The following is a 19613-nucleotide window of genomic DNA, read 5'->3' on the forward strand; positions in this document are numbered from 1 at the left end:
TTTCTCTCAGGCAAGAGATTAACATTCCTCACACTACTACAGGTTTTCTCCATCTATAAATTTGGTGTTCACACCAACTCCTCCTAGGCTTAAAAAGATAAGGGTTGGCACTAAAATAAAGATTTTGGCTCCTGTAACTAAAATTAAGGCTCACAATGAATTTCCTTTCCACTACGTGTGTCCCATTTTTACCTAGTGGAAACGCCAGCCCTTCACCTACAGGCACTGGATACATTCTGACGTGGAGGGGCCTATCTTCTGTCATGTTTTCTACAGTTCTACAAAGTCCAGGTGGCAACTGTTCTAAACCTGTGAACAGGAAAGATCATTCTTGAAAGGCGAGCAACAACCGCAGCTAAAATGTTTCGACTATTCAGTGTCTTCTGGAAGTAATTCTGACTCGAGATGGGACAGTAACTCCCTCACATCCCTGCTCTCCAGTGAAAATGGACTGTGTCATTCATTTTAAGACTTTAGCCACAAAAGCAAACAAAAAGTCACAATTCTGAGCAGTTGCAGTTCTTAGTATTGAAAAGGCATCCAATACCTGAAGCAAATCTAGCTGCACAGACATCACTGACCACACCCTCACTTGAATTTAAACTGGATCTCTTCCCACAAAAAGAAAAGCCAACATGGTCTCCTGGGTGGAGGGAAGCTAGTGTGAAAGGCAAAGAGGCAAGAATTTTGGTGTTTGTTTTCGTTTCTTTTCCTTTTAAAGTCACTGCAGTTAAGATCCAGATCAGTTTAGGGGTGTAAATGAAGGGGGAACAGGGGTGTTTGAGTAATATAGGCTAACACTGTTCTAGATGTGTTATTACAGCTGTAATTTCTGACTCTGTACAAATTGTACACGTAGGTTTAGACACATGAAAAAGTAACACACTCACAGAGACATAAAACACCTAGGTATAAAATATAAAGCAGTGTAGTAGTTACTAAAATTACATGCTCTCTTATTGCTACAGTGATTTTTGCTCTTTTTTCTTTTTACTGTACCACATGTTGTTCTAAGCATATAATTTGCATAAATTATTCAAGTTTAAGAAAAAAATCCACACATCTTCACTTTTAAGCTACTTATATAGTTAATATAAAAAAAAAAAAAAAAGGTTCTAAAGTATCTCTTTATTAAAAGAGAAATAAAAATGTCATTTGAAACTGGAATTCAGTGGCCAAATCCAAGGGCAGTGCACACCTTGTCATTCTGGTAGTCGTTGCCCACGCAGCACAAGCCGAGGTTGGTGGGTATTTGGCCCAGTCTAGAGATGGTCACCAGACCTGCATGATGCCCTACGTGTGTCTGTTATTGTTCTGGTTTGGTTTGTTTTGTTTGTTTTGTCTTTAGCAAAAGAAAAAAAAAAATGGACTATGAATGACCAAAGACTAACATTTATAATTTGTAGCAAAATTTGGTTTTATGTAGAAACAAGCCATGTTTTGCATTTGGATAGAGATTTAAATGAATTAAAGCTAAAAATTAAAAAGCACGATGCTGCAACATCTGGTCACTTGTTGAAGACCTCACTTTTAAAGTGGTTAAGTTTGCACAATTTGTACTTTTTTCTTTTTTTTTTTCTTTTTTTTTTCCTTTTTTTTTTTTACTAAACAGTATTTTTCCTTCTTTTATAAACCAGAAAAACTAAACTACAGATAAATTTTCCCTACCTTGAGCTAATGCTGCAGATAGGGTTGACAAAGCTGTACAGCGCAATCAAACATACTTACATCTTAGCTCATTGTACAGGTACAGCCATAATCAAGGCACAAAGATCTTCTACAAGTTATTTTCAATAAAGTTGTACAAAATAATACATTTTACAGTCTGTACAAGAATAATAATCCAGCAGTAAAATAAAAAATGAGGGAAGGGAAGAAGAAAAAGAAGGGAAAGACTGTGAGGACTACAGTCCAGATAATGATTTTTAGAGCAGACGGGATCATCAGTGGACAAACTGAAAACAGTGTGTGGTTAACTCTTTCTGCAATCACAGGCCATACGCAGTTCAATTCATAAATGTCCATGGTTGTCTTTAGACCACCAAGACTGGTTTTAAAAATACCCTTCTGAAAGGTAGCAGTTGGTTTTTGCACTGTCTAGGTCTGTTGGAGAATTGTCAGTATTTCCGCCCAAAGCCACATTACAGTCAGAGAACCAAACTCAAGGGTCTGTCTTCAAACTTGGTCTGTGACTTGGCACCTTCGTTACTCGGATGCAGTGAGTGACACAAAGTGGAGATCACGGGTTATAGGATTATGCCCACAGCAGTGCTAAATTACCTAAAGTTTTCTCTCCCCCAATTTTTGTTTCAAACGTTTTAATTTTTTCATCCCCAATTCTTTCAGGTGCTCCACATTCAGGGCTTTTAATTAATTAGGTTTTATTTTTTTTTTCTTTGTTTGTTTGTTTTGTTTGGGGTTTTTCCTCTCTTTTTTGTTAATAACAGTGTTAGGGAATCCTCATGGAAATGGCCTTTTAAGTGTTAGGGGCCATCTCAAACTGTCCGAGGGGTACAGAAGCAAGCTTAGAAGTGCTGCTATTGTCCAGCAAGGAGAAAAAAGTTGAGGGGTGCAAATCAATGGGAGATTTTTAAACAGTTCTCTTCCACCCTATGTGGGCAAGGGTGGTTTTCTTTCTTTTTTTTTTTTGTTTTGTTTTAATAAGGAATAAGGAGTCCAAAACACAGAAAAAAGTGCTCTCCATCACAACAACTCGTATTGGCGAAGGTGCATGCGCTGAATAATGTCCCGACAGTCATTGAAAACCCTCCGGATGTTCTCTGTGTCCACAGCACACGTGAAGTGAGGGTAGCAGTAGTGCCTTCCATCTCCACTTGCTGTGCTGATTCTCTGTGCAAAGCAAGAGAGAGACACTGGGTTAAAATAAAACCCACTGGGGGAACCCCGACCTGTCCCCAAAGCTCAGCTGAATGAAGGTGACATGTGCACGTGTGAGCTGGGTCTTCAAAACGTGCAACTGAGTGGTAAAATGCCCACAAAGTTTTTACTCTCTCATCTGCAATGAAATTCAAAATAATCAGAATTACACAGTGGTCACTGCAGGATGGGGTATTTGAGAGAGGAATGAGAACTCAGAAAAATGTCATTATTTATGTGCAGCTTTGGCAGATTTAGCAACACAACTCCTAGTCCATTTGGCCATGAAAAAGGTAGGATTTTGCCACCCTCTACAGAGATTTTATCCCTGCTTTACACTTACAGAAAGCCTCCCTTTAACTTTTTGTTTTGCTCTGTTTTAAATTGAGTCCACAATTTGATTTCCAGGCTCATCATTACAAGTAATTGTAAAAAAAAAAAAAAAAAATCTACATCCATTATAGTTTCAGCTGACCAGTAACGGGAAAGACAATATGAAAAGAACATTAATATCTGACAAATGAGGCATTTTTTGTTTAGTCTCTATTTTTAGAGAAAATGCATGGAATAAAAATCTGGCCCCATTAATAACAGCAGGACTTCACTCATCATTCTATTTGAGGTTTCTTAATTCTCACCAATTCTTTTACTATTTAAATATGTACAAACAAATATCCAAAAAGCGAGTAAGAAACAGCAGTAAAGCTCATAAATATAACAGTGGTTGATGCAATGTGGATGTTAAATATAAACAACACTAGAAGTGACAGCACTTTGCAGCAGAAGAAAGTGAGCAAGAGCTTGGGTTTGAGAAGAATCATGGAAGAAATAACCAAAGAAAGGAAATACTTACAAGAAACTCGTCTCTAATAAAATACTTGGCCCTTGTAACTCTGGGATCCTCACCAGGCTCTGGTGTTGCTGATTAATAATAAAATAAGTATCTTATTAAAACAGGTGTTTTCTGGTAATAGCATCTAAAAATCTCAACTTGTTCTGTTTTCTGCTCACACATGACAGAAACACACTTGGCAAATTGACTGTGAGACAAGACAAACCATAACATTATTTAAACCAGAAGGATTTCAGGAGAACAAGGGAATATTACAATGGCAATTACAATTAGCAGGCATTTGGCAGGTAAGAGAAATGACCACAGGCAGGATTAGGGCGAGTCCCAAGGACACATTTGTGACAAAATGTCAGACTGTGATCTACACCAAATTAAAAGGATTTTGTCCTAATGAAATTATTAACGTATTAAACGTTTAAGAGGCAGGAATCTCTCCTTATTAATACCTTAAATTCATCATTACAATTTGGCAAAAAGACACTGATGATTACATCTACTTAAGAGTTTTCAAGTCTTAGCTGAAGCTATCAAAACCATCACAAATGTGATTAACAAGAAAATGATAAACTGCAAACCAAACTTAAAAATCTTACCATCATCTGGTGTAGTGTAGCGAGCAAATTCTGGAAAGTAGTCTTCAATTTTAGATTTCCCTGCCAAAACTTTCTCTGCTAGCAAATCTTGTTTATTCAGGAAAAGGATTACTGAAATGGTCCGTAGCCACCTGTGGAAAATGGAAACCAAACACTGTGAGGAGGCACAGCCCAGATCACACTGAAACCTAAAATAAACTAAGTCACACAAAATGTCTAGGGACAAGATCCTATGACACACTGGAATGATTTGGAAAGGTTCCTTTTATAGCTGAATCCCAAGGGTGTAATTCAAGGTGTGCACACCCTGAGGCTGTTTGGGTGCTCCCCACTTTGTGCTGTTAATCCAAACCCACCCCAGGGGAGCATTTCCACATCCCAGAGCACTGCTCCATCCCTACTTTAATTACTTTAGCCTCAATATGACAACCAGCAATTAGTAGCTGTGCAGAGCTCTTTTCAATGATCTGAGTGCAATAAACATTAAAGGTGGAAGGCTATGACTGAAGAACCAGCCCAGACTGTGCTGGGAGATGTGAATAACAGAGCTCTCCATGTGTTAATTAACCCTGGTGGGCAGCCAAGCACCACACAGCTCCTCACTCACCTTCCTCCTCGGGGGATGGAGGAGGAGGAAAGGAAGAATGAAAGCAAAAAAATCTGGGGGTCGAGATGAAATATAAATGATGACTGTTTAATTAGTGCAGGAGAAGTAAAAGCAAGGAGAAGACAAAACAAGTGATGCAAAGGCAATCACTCACCACCTCCTGTGGGCAGACCAATACCCAGCAAGCTGGGTAACCTCCCCAAATCCCCTTTTCCCCTCACTGCAGAGCACGACGTTACGTGGCATGGAACACGCCTCTGGACGGTTTGGATCTGCCCAGCTGTGTCCCCTCCCACCAGCCCTGAGGATTCACTGCAGGGACACAGTGAGGAGCAGAGGGCCTTGGTGCTCTGCACACACTGCTCAGCAGCATCAGTGTGTTATCAGCATTGTTTGGGGCAAAACCCAAACCACACAACTCCATGAGCTGTTATGGAGAAAATGAACTTTGTCCCAGCCAGGCCCACCCACGAGTGGTGGCTGCAGTGTGAGACAGGATCAGTAATGCCACTGATAAGAGCCTTTCACAGACCTGTTGTTCCAGATACTCTTGAAGAGGTTTAGTGCTTCCTGCAGCCGGTTGGTCTGATTGTCCTCTCGTATCACCATGTTGTAGCTACTGCTCGCCACCACAAATATGATAGCAGTCACATCTAAACCAAGAAATAGCCTTTAGTTAATGCCAAACGTCAGAGGAAATATCCAGGAATCATGAAGTTCAATAAGAAGCTGCCAGACTTTCAGCTCCCTGCAGAGAACAGGCTGGGAGGCTGCTGCTGACAGCTTTTTAAGTACCAGGAATCCAAAAAGAAAGTGAAGAAACCATGGAAGACAGGCAAGGCAGGCCCCAGAACAGCAGCTGACAGGAATGACAGAAAATGTCAGAAAGAAAGGAACTGAAGCAAGAGAAAAAAAAAACCTGAAGAAGCCAAGAGGAGAATTTAAAGATTTAAAAACGTGCCAAGAAAATTGGAAAGAACTCCGAGTTTTTGGACAGGAAGGTGCTGGGGGAAAAACCTCAGGACAAACAGCACTTTTGATTTGTGCAAAGGGCAGTAGTAACAACAGCAGACTACAGTGAATTCATGGTTAATTGCTCTGGTCCCTCTGCAGAGTGTTTTATGCTTAGAGCCCCATCCCTTCTCTGGGAGGCATTCCCAGGATCCAGATCCCTGTGTCTGTGCTGCTCCAGCCCCTCACACTGACTTCCAGGCTCATCCACCTCAGCAGCAGAACAGATGAGTCAGACCATGAGGTAACAGGAAGAGGAAGGAGCAAAGGTAAAACCCAAACAAATCTGTTACTAATAGCACGGAATAAAATATTGCACAGTCCTTCCACGCACATACACAGTGTCCAGGTGATTCTGTGACAGGAACTGTAGCAATGTACCATGAATTTCAAGTTGCATTCTGCTTTGTTTATTCTCTAGGATCTCATTGTAACTTCCCTACAAAAAGGTGAGCATTTTTTTGTGTACCTTCATTGTTATTTTGCCCAAACAACAAAGAAGAGAAAATATTTTCACCAAGTCTGGGTTTAAGAAAACCCGTGTGGAGAAAGGTTTCTCATCTACAGAGATACAGAGTAAAGCAAAGAGCTGCAGTGAAGGTACCTGTCACACTTCAGGACAGACACAGAACTGCCTAATTTCAGTCATGTGGGAATTAAACCTGACCTCAGCTCACGGGGACACTGGTGCTAAGAGACTCCAGCTCTCTCCAGTGTGTCTAACCAGAGAGATGCTCCCTACAACCCCATTCTGCAATGGGTCAGTGCTGACTCAGAAAGAAGCACCACAACAGAGCCAAGGGGCTGCAATCATACACAAAAACGTGATAACCTCATTTTATGCATATGATAATTATCCTAAATTTTGTATTTTGCACAGGCACATCCATATGTCAACCTGCACGTGGAGGACAGGACATGGCTTGGAATTTAAACTCTCACAGCTGGCAAACAGTGCACAAAGCCACCTCCAAAAATACCTGATTAGAGAGGGGAGCCAAAAAAATGGACAAGCTGAAGTTCCCAAGCACAAATTCCTCTCCACCTACATTCTCCTTGAAGATATTCTACGTAGTTAGAGGAGTTTACACGTCAAGAAAAAACTCAATCCTGCATGACTCTTGGGTAACTCCTTACTGAGCTACGTGGAAAGAGGATGGATTTCACACAGTTGAGAAAATGAAGATTAGACACTACAATTCTGCAGAGAGCAATTTTATAAAGCCAGCAGAAATCTTAATCCTACCATTAAAACACTGGATCCATTTTCGGCGTTCATCTCGTTGCCCTCCAACATCAAACATACTGAGAAAAAAAAACCACAAATCCAGTCAGTCAGAATCATTTTATACTGAGTTTTTTGTTTGTGTCTGCATGCAAATAGAAAAGGTAAGAAACTTCAGGACTTCTGTGTCACAGAAGTTACAAGAACCTGAACAGGTAAACAGTCCATGAACACATGCATGCAGAGAAAATAGATTTAAAACATTTTGTTCTTTGTGATCTCAAATAAAGCAGAAATTGCACACCAATTTGCATTTCGTTTTCAAGCCAGACAACTAAATTAAAAAATCAAAAATTACTTCCTTTCTATTAAACACCGACACCTGAGAAATACAGTAGGCTCAATGAATATATGGTAGGTTCTCTTCCCAATTTACCTTGGTATTTGTGTTGTATTAAAAAAATGTAAAAACATAAAAAAGAAGGAATGGTACTTACTGAAAATTTACTTTATCCACCTGAAACTTGGTTTCAAAAATTCCTGATGTCAAAACTCTGCATCTGAGAAGATCCTAAAGCATAAAGGGAAATGCACTGATTCAGCACAGATACTTGGTGAATTTCCATATGTCCAGCAATGGAAATAACCCCTTTTTTTTTTTTCCTGCTGTTCTGCAACACCAGCAAACAGCACTGGAGTGTTCAGTGTCACAGAAGTACGATGGAAATCTCCTAAGTGATGCAACCTTGTACATCATTTTATATGTATAAAAATAATCCAAAGGACAAAGCCATTTTTACTGGAGTACTCAATACGTACAGTGGGTGGCAGTATCTGAAATGGCCATTAGAAAATGAATGAATTACCCCCGAAGATGAAAGGGGCAGATAAATTGTGTGATTTCCTCACAAAGCTCCACGCACCTGGTCAGACGGGGTGTACTCGTTCTGTTTGACTATGTCAATCTTGTCTAGAAAACTGGGGAAAGAAAAAACGAGAAACTTGTCACTCTCAAATCAGATAAACTTTTAACTGACAGCTCCCAGGTAAACTTTGGCACAATTAACACTCTCAGGCTCACGAAACAATAAAAAACCACAGAGAGAAATGGCTCGGTTTGGGCTCCTGTGCTCAGGATGAGCTTTCCCAGCAGCACCGGCAGAGGGCTGGGAGCTGAATTCCCCCAGCTGGGAATGTCCCTGCAGCCCCTCCCGAGGCTCCCTCTGCCACAAACACACTGCAGCTTCCATCTGGGTCATTTCTTCACACACATCCTGGCAAATAACCTGCTACCAGGAGCAGTAAAGCAAACTGCTCACATGTACTGCCCCTGAAAGTAAAATGAGTATTTTTAAAACAACGTATCAACTCTGTAGTTCTTGAGATCAATGAAAGCTCTAAACCAATTTCAGTGCAAGCTCAGTTAAGTGAGAGGGGACACTGATTTTTCTGTCAGCTGCTCTATCAGTGCTTCAGGAGCAGCAGCAGTAGTTGGCTAAATAAGAGATGTATTTTGTTCAAATTCATTAGGCATTACCTACAGATGACACTCTGCAGTATTTTTTTTTTTTTTTTTACCAATTAACTATAATCTCGTAATTGTCTTTCACTTCAACTCCAAGAGCAAGAATCTCAAGGACTTAGTTAATTCTGCTTTATTGTGGTGGCAAACCTGCAGCTCAGGATGCAGATTTTATGGTGTTTGCCCCTAGTCCCCCTGCCCAGCACCAGGTGCCCCTTTGCTCAGCCCCTTCCACTTCAGCAGCGCCTTTACCCCAACCATTAATGATTAATCAGCCTTTAAACCAATAGGCTTTGAGCTCCCTTTGAAATTCCTCTGCATGAATTGTTTTCTCTCTGAAGCAGAAATCACAAAGGAAAGGCGAGTTCTCCCTGCCTCCTTTAATGTGCACTCACAACAGTCACAGCTTCAACAAGGGAAAAGGGAGCCTTGTGCCAGATTCACAAATCAAAACCCCAAAAAACTCCCAGTAAAGCCACCACACGTCTCAGCCCTTTTCAGCCCTGACTTCCCAAAACACCTAATGAGGAGCAGGGAAAGGGGGAAAAAATAATCCAATATTTTGACAACTGCTTCACTGCAATGCCCTTTTCACTGGGAACTAGATCTTGCTTCAGAGACACATGAAAATTAATTTTTGTTTAGACTGAATTATAGACTTTTAAACAAATTAAAATGTATCTAAAGTTAACACGCTACAAAACCACGTGAGACAAAGTGCAAAGATCAATCTCCATCATGGAGCGTGACACGGCCACAGACACACAAGGATAAAGTGGTGACAGACTGTGCTCTGCAATTTGCAAGCTGGATTTTTTTTTCTCATATCTTCCAAACTGTTAAGTAATTTTTTTTCTTTTCTTTTTTCTTTTTTTTTTTTTTTTTAATCCAAAGGGAAGAAATAAAACTCTCTGTTCAGTACACAGAGGATGTTAAATACGTACAGCAGCCGTGTGTTCCAACTAACACGAGTGTTTCCACCCCATCCTCTCCCCTCAGAGCACAGTTTCAGAATCACGTGGCAATTTCACAAGTTGGAGGATGCTTGAAAAAAATGTTCCGAACAGAACATGTTCATCAAGATACAAAGGTGATTACTGCAATCACCCAGCCTTTCTGTATGAATTTATCCAAGCAGAACATTTTATTCTGGGTTCCACGAGAGGTGGGTTTTTGGTTTTGTTTTGGGTTTGGGGGGTTTTTTTGTTTTATTTTTAAACACTCTGCTAATCAGCTTAATGGATTTTGGAAGCTGGAAATTAGAAAATAACAACAAGATATTACTAAAACCTGGAACTGAAAGTACAAACCTCTTACTGTTGTTTATGCAGACTATTTTTAGGCCTATGATTTCCTTGAAAAATCAGCCACATAGGAGCAGTAGTACTGTACTTGAGATGAATTCCAACAGCAACGCTCATGCCAGGTAAAACAACTTCAAATGGAATAAACATTTCTTCTTCTCCCCCCCGCCTAAAAAACAAGCTTCAACATTCAGCAACATCTGATACTCCTAACAATGCTCCTTGGAGAAGGAAGTCTTTCACTGTGTGACAGTCCCCAGAAAACCCCTCCTGCTTCCAGGGCATTTTAGGGAAAATGGGGCACAGTGATACGCTCAGTGAAGATTTCCCCCTGTGCCTTTCATCAAAGTCTGCCCCAGCAGCTTTACAAAGGGCTGAGGGCATTAAAAAGCAGTTTGATTTTTTGCTCACGTGTAAAGAAAGGGGATTGTTCTTTCGGTTAGTCAATGGAAAAATACATGTGAGGAGAAAAGGGGAGCAGAAATTTGATCCGCTCTGATACACCTAAAATAAGGAGCAACAGCAGGAGCACGAGAGTTCAGCAAAGATCAATACACTGTGTTCACAGACTTCTCAGTCAATGTTAGTCAAAACCAAACAATTTATCCAGTAAATTAAACTAATAATCCGGCCAGATGAGAACAAAGCCCAGTTCAAAATAAACACAAATTCACCATCATTAATTTCTATTTTTAATTCTTGCTATGCTCTACCCAAAACATAAGTGAGGCCACTTGAGCACTACTTTGTGTGCCGAATTCACTGCTGTGAGAGATTGTTCTAAGCCTACTGGAGACGTGCCCACCATCTACTGTGTCAGCAGTGAACTTACAGCGAGAAACAGAAGTGACCTTGATGAAATAATTCACATAAAACTGTCAAACCACAAAACCAAATTTTATACTGCGAGCAAGCCTTGAACCAAGTTACAAAGTCAGTGGGTTTTTTTTTTTGTTCTGTAAAATCTTCCCAGAGATTATATGGAAAAGCTGTCTTCCAGAAAGCAAATAATTCATTCGGCATTGCTGCCAATTCTCACTTTGGGCCACGTTCTGGACATGGACTAAAAAACAGATCAGCTACTGCTCTGCAAAATTCTGTCACGTAGTAAGAGGCTCTTTTGCCTGTGATATAAAATGTTGATACTGTTCTGACACACATTAACAAAAAAACCTCACAAGACTTCAGGTTACTCGTAGTCAGCAACACTGAGGAAGCATCTCTAGGGCAGCACCAGTTGTGTCTCAGAGATATTAAAATGAAAGGTATTAAAAAAAATAGAACAATCTGAAAAGAAAAAAAAAAAAAAAAAAAAAAAAGCTGCATTTCTGTGTCCCTTTTTTTAGCTTAGGGAAGGAAAACCACATGTGAAATGCTCCAAGCAGATCTTTGTGACAAATAAAGTGTCTTTAATTTTAAGGGTGCGCTCAGGAGGCAGATTCACAGAGAGATCCTCACAGAGGCTTTCCTTAGCTCCAGCAGGTCCAAGTAATTAAGCCATACATGTATCCTCAATTCTTTCCAAGTTTTAACTAAAACCTATTATGTCAAAACCATGTCCCAATTTTCAGATGAAGATATATGCCAGTACCCGAGTTATTCTGGAGTTCTTTTCATCCAGAGAGGGCTGCTTTATCCCTAAGAGGAGGGAATTTCCTGAATGAACAGTGCTGCTGCCAGACAAAGAGCTGCAGTTTGTTTTCCCTGCTGGAAAGGTGTGTAACACACAAACCTTCCACCCCAGACCCAGCACAGCTTCACTGCCCGGGGCAGCACGGGAGGGGAACTCAGGCTGCCTTTCCTCCAGCATTTCCTGACAGCCTTCTCTATAAACTTCAACTCAAATGTTACTCTCTGTCATCTGATGAAATGGTTGGCAGACAGGATTTTTTTTTCTCCCCCAGCTTTGTGAAGAAGAGCTTTCGTTTTCAGCCTAGAACAACATTGGAAAGGTGTCTTCAAACTGACAACACACCTATATTTGAAGAGCTTTACTTCCATCGGGGTTTTTTTTTTTCTGGTCAAGTCATAACTTGAATTTGCATATAAAATGTCTCTCTTAAAAGACACAATAAGATCTCATCTTCAGTGTCAGCAAGATACTTCATGAAATCAAGATTTCAATCCCAACTACAGACAACATTTATTTATAACCTACAAGCCTCACCAGTAGCAATGAAACCCTGTATTTGCGAAGTTTCTTGCCTCTGAAAGCCTCGAGGTATTTTACAGACAGTAAATCAGACTCCAGCTCCTGCCTGCCTCAATTGAGGCTGCATTTCCTGCCTCCATCATCACACCCCCAATGCACACATGGCATTAACCCTGTTTTAAAGGGAGGCACACTCAGGAGTTAATTGCCCCAAGTCCCTTGAGTTAGTGGAAATGATTTTTCATTTCCACTGAGTCATGTGTTTCTACCAAGATATTACTAAGAACCCACCAAAATATTACTAAGAATTATCAAGATGTTACTAAGAATTACACTGGCATTTCTCCTGATCACCTCTAGAACAGTCTTTCCAGTTCAGGTTTCTGTGACCAGAAAGAAATCAGTAGTTTTTTACTGATCACCCTAAAGACCAAACTGTGCAAATGCCCAGCGGATTTTTATTTATCTACATACAATCAGAACTACAAAGTACTACTTAAATTAGTTAGAAGCTGAAATTTAACTCAACATTAACAGCGTTTATTGTAAACAAGAATGCATTTTTTAATTTTTCAGAAGAGACCATGCTTTACTTCTGCTTTCCTGCCTTTTTAGTCCTTGCCATAATCCTTTATGTTATTCAGCAAAGCTTTCTAAAAGCTCTGCAGTTAACTCTTTGATAAATTTTCTTCAGCTATGCTGAGCCAGAGGATGAGTACAAAGATATAAACCTCCCTTTTAAAAGGATATTTGTGTGTGAAGGAATTGAGTGTCCCTTGACTCTGTCCCTTCCAGCTGCTCAAAGCAAGCAGGGCTGGGGAGAGGAGGGAATCTTTTTCCATAAACTGGTGATAAAGATTCCAGCTCGTTTATTTTGCAAGAGGAGCAAAACAGCAGGCAAAGTCACAGGGATGATGCAAATAAAACAAGCAAACATTCAATCTGCTGGTATATACAGTGTCCTGCAAACATGGACAGCATGTGAAACCAAACTTGCCAGGTTTTTCCTCAAATGTAAGTTAAAAAATCAAAGCTGAGACATCAGTAGATTTTGATTGTTTTTTTACAGATATACTGGTGTTTTCTATTATGTGTAAAGGGGGAGCTTTTCCTGCTGAGGTAGTAGCTGAAAACATGCCGCAAATGTTACTGGAAAATAAAAAATGCTCAGAAAGGCACAGCTCTTTTTTTTTCAGGCTAAACAAAACTGGATAAGGAGAGAGAAAATAAATTCCAAAATTTTCGTAATTACTTTAACAACTTTACAATTAGGAAAGAGAAAAAACCTTTACAGAGACAGGCACATAGGGACTGTACTGTACCAAGCATTATTGGTATAATGAGGAGATCACTACATTGCACCTAAAAACCTCTCATATACGATGTCCCTGTAACAACATTCTCCGTGTCAGTCCTCAGGCATAAGGATCCCATTGAAAACCAGATTTATGTTGGAAATGAACCTCGAAATGTAGCGTTAAGACGTGAACAGAAGTGAACCAAAATCCGACTCTCCAGAAAACTTTCCCAAGGAGCTGAAAACACTTTTTGATTTCCAGTTTCAAGTCGAAGGGTTATTAGGATTCCCTTATTGAAACTGTAAGTTGCACAGAAAGGTCTACAGATAGTCTCGAGCTCAGAATTTAATTATAGATGGTATCAATGCATACATATCCCAGAAAAGTGATTTTGAGAGCGGCCCCAGCTGCAATTCCAAAAGAACCTCGAGCATTCCAGCCACTTGGAGGCGGAGGGGCACCATGGGTCTAATTTTGAAGCAAATAATGAGAAAGCTGAAAAGTATGACTCCATATATTTGGAATCATCTTGTGGTAATCAAGGTTACAGCTCCTTATATGGCATGGAGAACATGAAGCACACGCAAAAAAAATAGATTTTAAAACTATGGGGTACAACAAACTGCGACTGTTGCTGAAAAGCAGGAGGTGCCAGCGAAGCCCCCTTTAGTTTTTGTGTCTGGGTGCAGTTCAAACCTTGCCCTAAAAACGAGGCTGGTTACACACCCGGCTTCCCAAACTGCCTAATTAAAGCAGCGTAATCCGCCGGGAGGCATGAATGAATTTCAGACAAACCCAGCACAAGGCAAAGCAAAGCCCTTCGAAAACCGCCAGCGCTCCAAAAGGGAAACGGGGAAAAGGTAGGAGAAAGAGAAAAATCTATTTAAAGAAGTTGTAGTTGTCTCCTTTTCCCCCCCTCTCCCCTCTCTCTGCCTGTCTAAAGTTAGTCTGGCTTAGAGGATGCACTAACTTTCCCAATCAGTTTTACATTACAGCACAAGTCCAGAAATAGCTCCCAGCCGCCTTGGCCTCTAGCACGGTTGCCATGACAATGGAACCACAGGGCTATAAATAGCTCATCAGCACCAAATCTTGTGAGACACATCTGGAATGGGGCCAGCCCAGCCCCGGCCTGACAAATAAAAATAGGCACAGGCAGTTTCAAAGGCTGGAAAGGTACAATGTGGCTGGGGCTGTGCAGAGCAGGGCAGGGAAACGGGTTTGATTGCTTGTTAGCACGAGATTTATTTGATAGGAGATTGGGAGAGGTATAAAAGTCACTTTATTGCATACTAAACAGCCAGCCCTTCTCTAAGGTCTATTTTTCTTTCTTTTCCCCGCCCGTCTGCAGCACAACCACCCTGCTTTTGAAACTGTAACAATGCAGCCTTTTGCCCAGGAGACCATTAAAATAAGGAAAAACAGAAGGGAAGAAAAGAGATCTTCAAATCTTCCCCCCCTCCACAACTATTTCTGTACGTTTTTGGCTCAAGTGCACCGAGTGCTCCTGCGGGTCTGACAGGCATCCATCCTGGCTGGGATCCTGCCGGGGCTGGAGCACTCTGCTCCAGCTAAAATCACTCTCAGGCTGCTCCACACCTCCAGGAGCATGGAGAGGGACGTGGTTCCCAAATCCTTGTGCCAGGGCTGCTCTCAGCATCGTCCCTTTGGGACAGAACCAGAGTGACAGCAATATCCCATCCCACCTCCCAACAGCTCCGTGCCACAGAACTGCCTCCGGAGTGAGCGTTTTCTTCCACTTAGTGGGTGAGAAAATGTCGTATTTTTAGCACAGACTCTTGATCAACCCATTCAATTACATCCAAATTATCTGTGTGGGAACAGAATGTTACGTCAAAAATGTTATTCAGTGTATTTGTCAATATTACCCAACAGAAGCCATTTGTATAATGAGGAGATTCAGTATTTTCTCCAGCACAGGAAAGCAGCAGCTCAGGAATCAGGCTGAAGTTGTGAGACTTTTGTTATTTCACAGACACTGGAAGTAGAGTAAGTCAGCATGATATAACACAGAGAACGCCACTCCCAAAATATAAAATCCTTTGCTCTATCAAAAACCAATAGAGACTACAGATGGTGATCAAGAAACTGCAACTATAATAAGCATTTAGCCACAGTAAAATATCTTCTGTCTGCCAAAAAGGCACCGTGCACACGCTCCACGCAAACTGCACCAGCAGCCCACAGGATTCCTTGAGGTCCCTACATGGATATTTTCATTGCTAAAAATTGTAGAGTTACTTCCACCCAGGCTTCAAGCTGTATGTAAACTTCCCTCTCCTCCCCCTGCCTTTCACCACATCCAGTTTGCTCCCCTGCCATCTGAACAATGTACACCTCAGGACCAGCAGCTTGCACAGAAGGATTTTGGATAATGTACTTTAAAACATGCAAGGAAGGATTTATTGGTTTTTATAAAGATACTCCAAGGTAGTCTAAGAGGCTACCACCAGCTGCAAGTTTTGATTTAAATCATATAAAAAAGATTTTCCCCTTCCTTCTTCCATAAGAAAGCCACTCATACATCACTAAAAGATAGCCCTTTCTGCCCCACATAAGCGACAAACTTTCTCATTTTGTCTGGGAAAAAGATGAGAGGGACAGGGCTGTGGAGCAGCAAACACTACAAGGGATGATCCCAACCTGGCCAATATTCCAGTCCTTCCCTGGAAGGGCTTCCATGGCATCCCCAGTTCCTGTCTGCCATTAGCTCCTTGCCTTGACAGGACGTCCTGATAGAGGATATGTGCTCCTTTACACCAACCAGGGGCTCTGCTCACCCCAAATTCTGCATGCTGTACCCACTCCCAGCCCTCTCATGGAGCTGCCCTGCACAGCCTCTGCCAGGAGAACCAGCACGACCCCAAACCCAGCACTGGGGGCTGCTCCCACTCTGCAAGGTGCAGGGAGGTGTTTCACTCTCCCCACCATGCCCAGAGGAGCCTGGGGATGTTAAACAGCTCTGGAGCAGCCCCCCAGCCCAGCCCAGAGGAGCGGAGCAGCTCCAGGCTGGGAACACAAGGGGAAGGTATGGGTGTGGATGAGATCACCACAGCCCCATCCCTGGGACAAGCCTCAGGGAGGAACATGGCGCAATCCCTAGTAACTTTTTTTTTTTTTTTTTTCCCCTCTCCTAACAAGGCTGCAAAAGGAGACAAAAAACCATGGGAAAAGGCGAAACGATTACGTGTTCATGGAACAAAACTCTGCTTTGCTCGCTGCTGCTCTGATGTTTCCTCCTGAATTTTGGAGGGCCATGTACACCAGAAACTTGGGCCTAATTAATGAACATGTTTCTTGCAAGACACTATGAAATCTGTTGCTTTAGATACAAGATATTTTCTCTTTTCTACACTTTAAAGCGATTTTGCTTGCCTGCCTTCATTTTTACTTATCCTCATTTCTGTCTTTCTTGATGCTGGAAGAGATTTTGACCTCCTGTGACTCTCAAAGATCGTCATCTTAAAGAATCTAGATACTCCACCAAGTTTGGTATCTTTTCCAGTTATTTCAGCAAAAGCTCGGCACACTAAAGACCACAACTTTTAATTTTACGCAGGGAATTAAAAGCTTAAGTCTAATACTTAATTGTAAGAAAACAACAAATTGTTTCCATGGTCTTCACTATCTAAAAACAAAGCTGGACTAGTGACAACTCCAGTGTGGCTGCTGGTGAACTCCTCTCCCATCTGCTCCACCTGAATATCCGTATTTTTAATACAGTTTTTGTCATGCTCTGTTTTCTGGAAGGTGGAAAAGTATCTATTAACCAGGTCAGAGATTTTCCTGTTTTAAACCTTTTTGAATTGCAAGCTAAAGTCACAGACCTTATATACTGCAGAAGAAACCAAAACCTGCACCACTGACTGCACCCCTCCTGTGCTCTGTGTGGACTGAACTTGGAGAGAAACCTCAAATGTAATGATTTTTCACAATCTAATCTAATTTAAATCCATCAGGTGCAACAAGGATCTTCTTAGCTTTAAGAATACTTGCTGCTAACTTAGACTAAGGAGTCTATTTAAGTAAAGTCAAATGCAGAATGAAGAATTTTTAATGAAATCTGAATATGAATTTTTTTGAAATTCCCCACATTTGATTTCAAATAAGGATATAAAAGCTTCCTTCAATGCCAGATGTCATTTTTTAATATGGCAGCAACTTATGCATGTTATAGGTGTAAGTCCCCTGCTGTAGGCTGCTCTGAGCAATTAAAACAGGTGAACCTAATGGGATATCCTTTCATGGTGTTTAAACCAAGTATTTTTATTAATCCTGTCATCATGGTCTGTAGCTCCCTCCAGTGCCATCAAATCAGCAGAATTGATTTGAGCTGATAAAGACCAGCATGTATCTATAATTTTAAAGCTGCATTATTATGACAGAATTAATGACATCACTAATAAATAAAAAATTATGTTAACAATTTAAAATATTAATAAAAGTGCATTCAGATGATAAAATAATTAAAAAGTTTACTACTCCATACTAGTTTCCCTAAACTGAAGAAACAGAGCTATCTGCAGAACCAGATAAAATAAAGGTTCACACAGTTTGCACATTTTTTCAGCTTGTGTGTGGCTTCTAAACCTAAACCTAAACCTAAACAGGGAGAACACAGAACCAGGCACTTCCCCAGTTACTGCTGGAAAAATGGGCAGCATCATTTGTAACTGGAATTTTAGGGACAAGGCTAGGTGGAGCTGACAGGACCTCACGTGACACCAAAGGAATTTTGAACCGAGACCGAGTTTCCGCAGGAATTAAGGAAGCAGTGATAGCTCAGGGAAGGAATCAGGCCCAAAACAATGGGAAGACAAACCTCTGCTGGGTTCTGAGCAGGGTGGTGAGGGAGGACTTCACCTCCCGGTTTAAATACCCTTGTGCAAAGATCTTCAGGAAAATAGTTTGTGTAATTTAGATGCAGGATATAAATCCAAGGCTGGAATCTTGTCTGCTTCGGCACCAGCCCAGCTGAGATTTCTGTTCAGTGCTTTAGGAAGTTGGGCTCTCTGGCAAGAAGGCAGTAATTGTGACTGTGATGCTGCAGAAATGTTCATTTCTGTCCCGTGAGGCTGCAGGCAGGGGCTGGGTGTCTCCCCAGGACTGAGTACCTGTCAATACCTGCTGGGGCTGACAGTCCCACAGCTCAGAGCAGCTCTCATTTCCACTTCTGCTTTCCTCAGAGGAATGTGGCTTCTTCCCCCCACTCCTTCTTGTTTAAATGTTCTGCTTTCAACTCAGCAAAAACCACTCCAGGCCTCTGTCAAAGCAGAGCTGGCACCTGGAGTTGGAACCATCTGTAAAGAGCACACCTCTCATCTGGAAGTGAGTTGTAATAGTACAGTCAGTATTTTTTTTTCTTTTTCTTGAAAACATGTGTTTGATTGTGAAATTTAACACCGGGCATATTTGAAAAATATCATTTTAAACCAGGCTGAAAATGATACAGAGCTGCAACAGCATTTTATAATGTGAATTCTGAGCAGTGCAGGGACACTCATCTTTGGCTACAGTGAAAAGCAAATACCTGGTTCTGTGTTCTGCCATAAAACAAAATGAAGAAGTCAAGTTTAAGTGCTTGTCTGTCCCTGGCACACATTACACTCAGGCAGATAAAAGGAACAAGAAATCAAGCTTGAAGCCAAAATCAAAGGTAAATAATAAAGGTGACCACACTACTTCTGTGGAACAGCCATTCACAGGAGTCCCCATGGTTCTGGAATAATGCAGCCCTCTTTTATTCCCAGTGAAAAACGTTTCAGTCATGCAGTTTCATGGTTCTGCTTTTTGCCAGAGTGTTTTGCTGCACTTAAAAGGAAAATCTAATAAAGACCCTCCATCTTTGCTTACTCACGTGCCTGGACAACCTCAATACACAGCCAACAACAATACAGTGCAGTGTTTCCACAAACTGCATTTGGGTATTTAGTGCTTTTAAGCCTGCAATTAAAATGGACACCTCGCAGAATAATGTGGCTTTACAAAGCCTCACAAACAGCCCTAATTTAACAGGGGACATGACAAGCCATTTTAGAATCTTTTAAATAAAATATTTTGGCCCTTCCCCCTCTCTCTTCCCCACTGACCTAACTTGACTCAACTCACTCTGAAGCAGAATTTAAATCATTACCAAAATACGAACTTTAA

General features: G+C 41.2%; 1 protein-coding gene across 3 annotated transcripts in view; it reads right to left on the minus strand.

Annotated features, from left to right (window-relative positions):
- Positions 1-1352: 1352 nt before the first annotated feature.
- The window catches only part of GNAS (GNAS complex locus), a 131301-nt gene continuing 113040 nt past the window's right edge, over positions 1353-19613 (minus strand). For all 3 annotated transcript variants that reach the window (XM_066330918.1, XM_066330919.1, XM_066330920.1), the window contains exons 6-12: positions 8090-8144; positions 7664-7737; positions 7188-7246; positions 5463-5583; positions 4324-4454; positions 3731-3798; positions 1353-2850 (exon numbers count right to left, since the gene is read on the minus strand). In XM_066330918.1, the coding sequence (XP_066187015.1) occupies positions 2704-2850; positions 3731-3798; positions 4324-4454; positions 5463-5583; positions 7188-7246; positions 7664-7737; positions 8090-8144 (655 nt within the window). In that variant the 3' untranslated portion in view covers positions 1353-2703. The remainder of the gene's footprint in view (positions 2851-3730; positions 3799-4323; positions 4455-5462; positions 5584-7187; positions 7247-7663; positions 7738-8089; positions 8145-19613) is intronic.

The sequence above is a fragment of the Sylvia atricapilla genome, chromosome 16 (assembly GCF_009819655.1).
Source record: "Sylvia atricapilla isolate bSylAtr1 chromosome 16, bSylAtr1.pri, whole genome shotgun sequence".
Taxonomy (NCBI): domain Eukaryota; kingdom Metazoa; phylum Chordata; class Aves; order Passeriformes; family Sylviidae; genus Sylvia; species Sylvia atricapilla.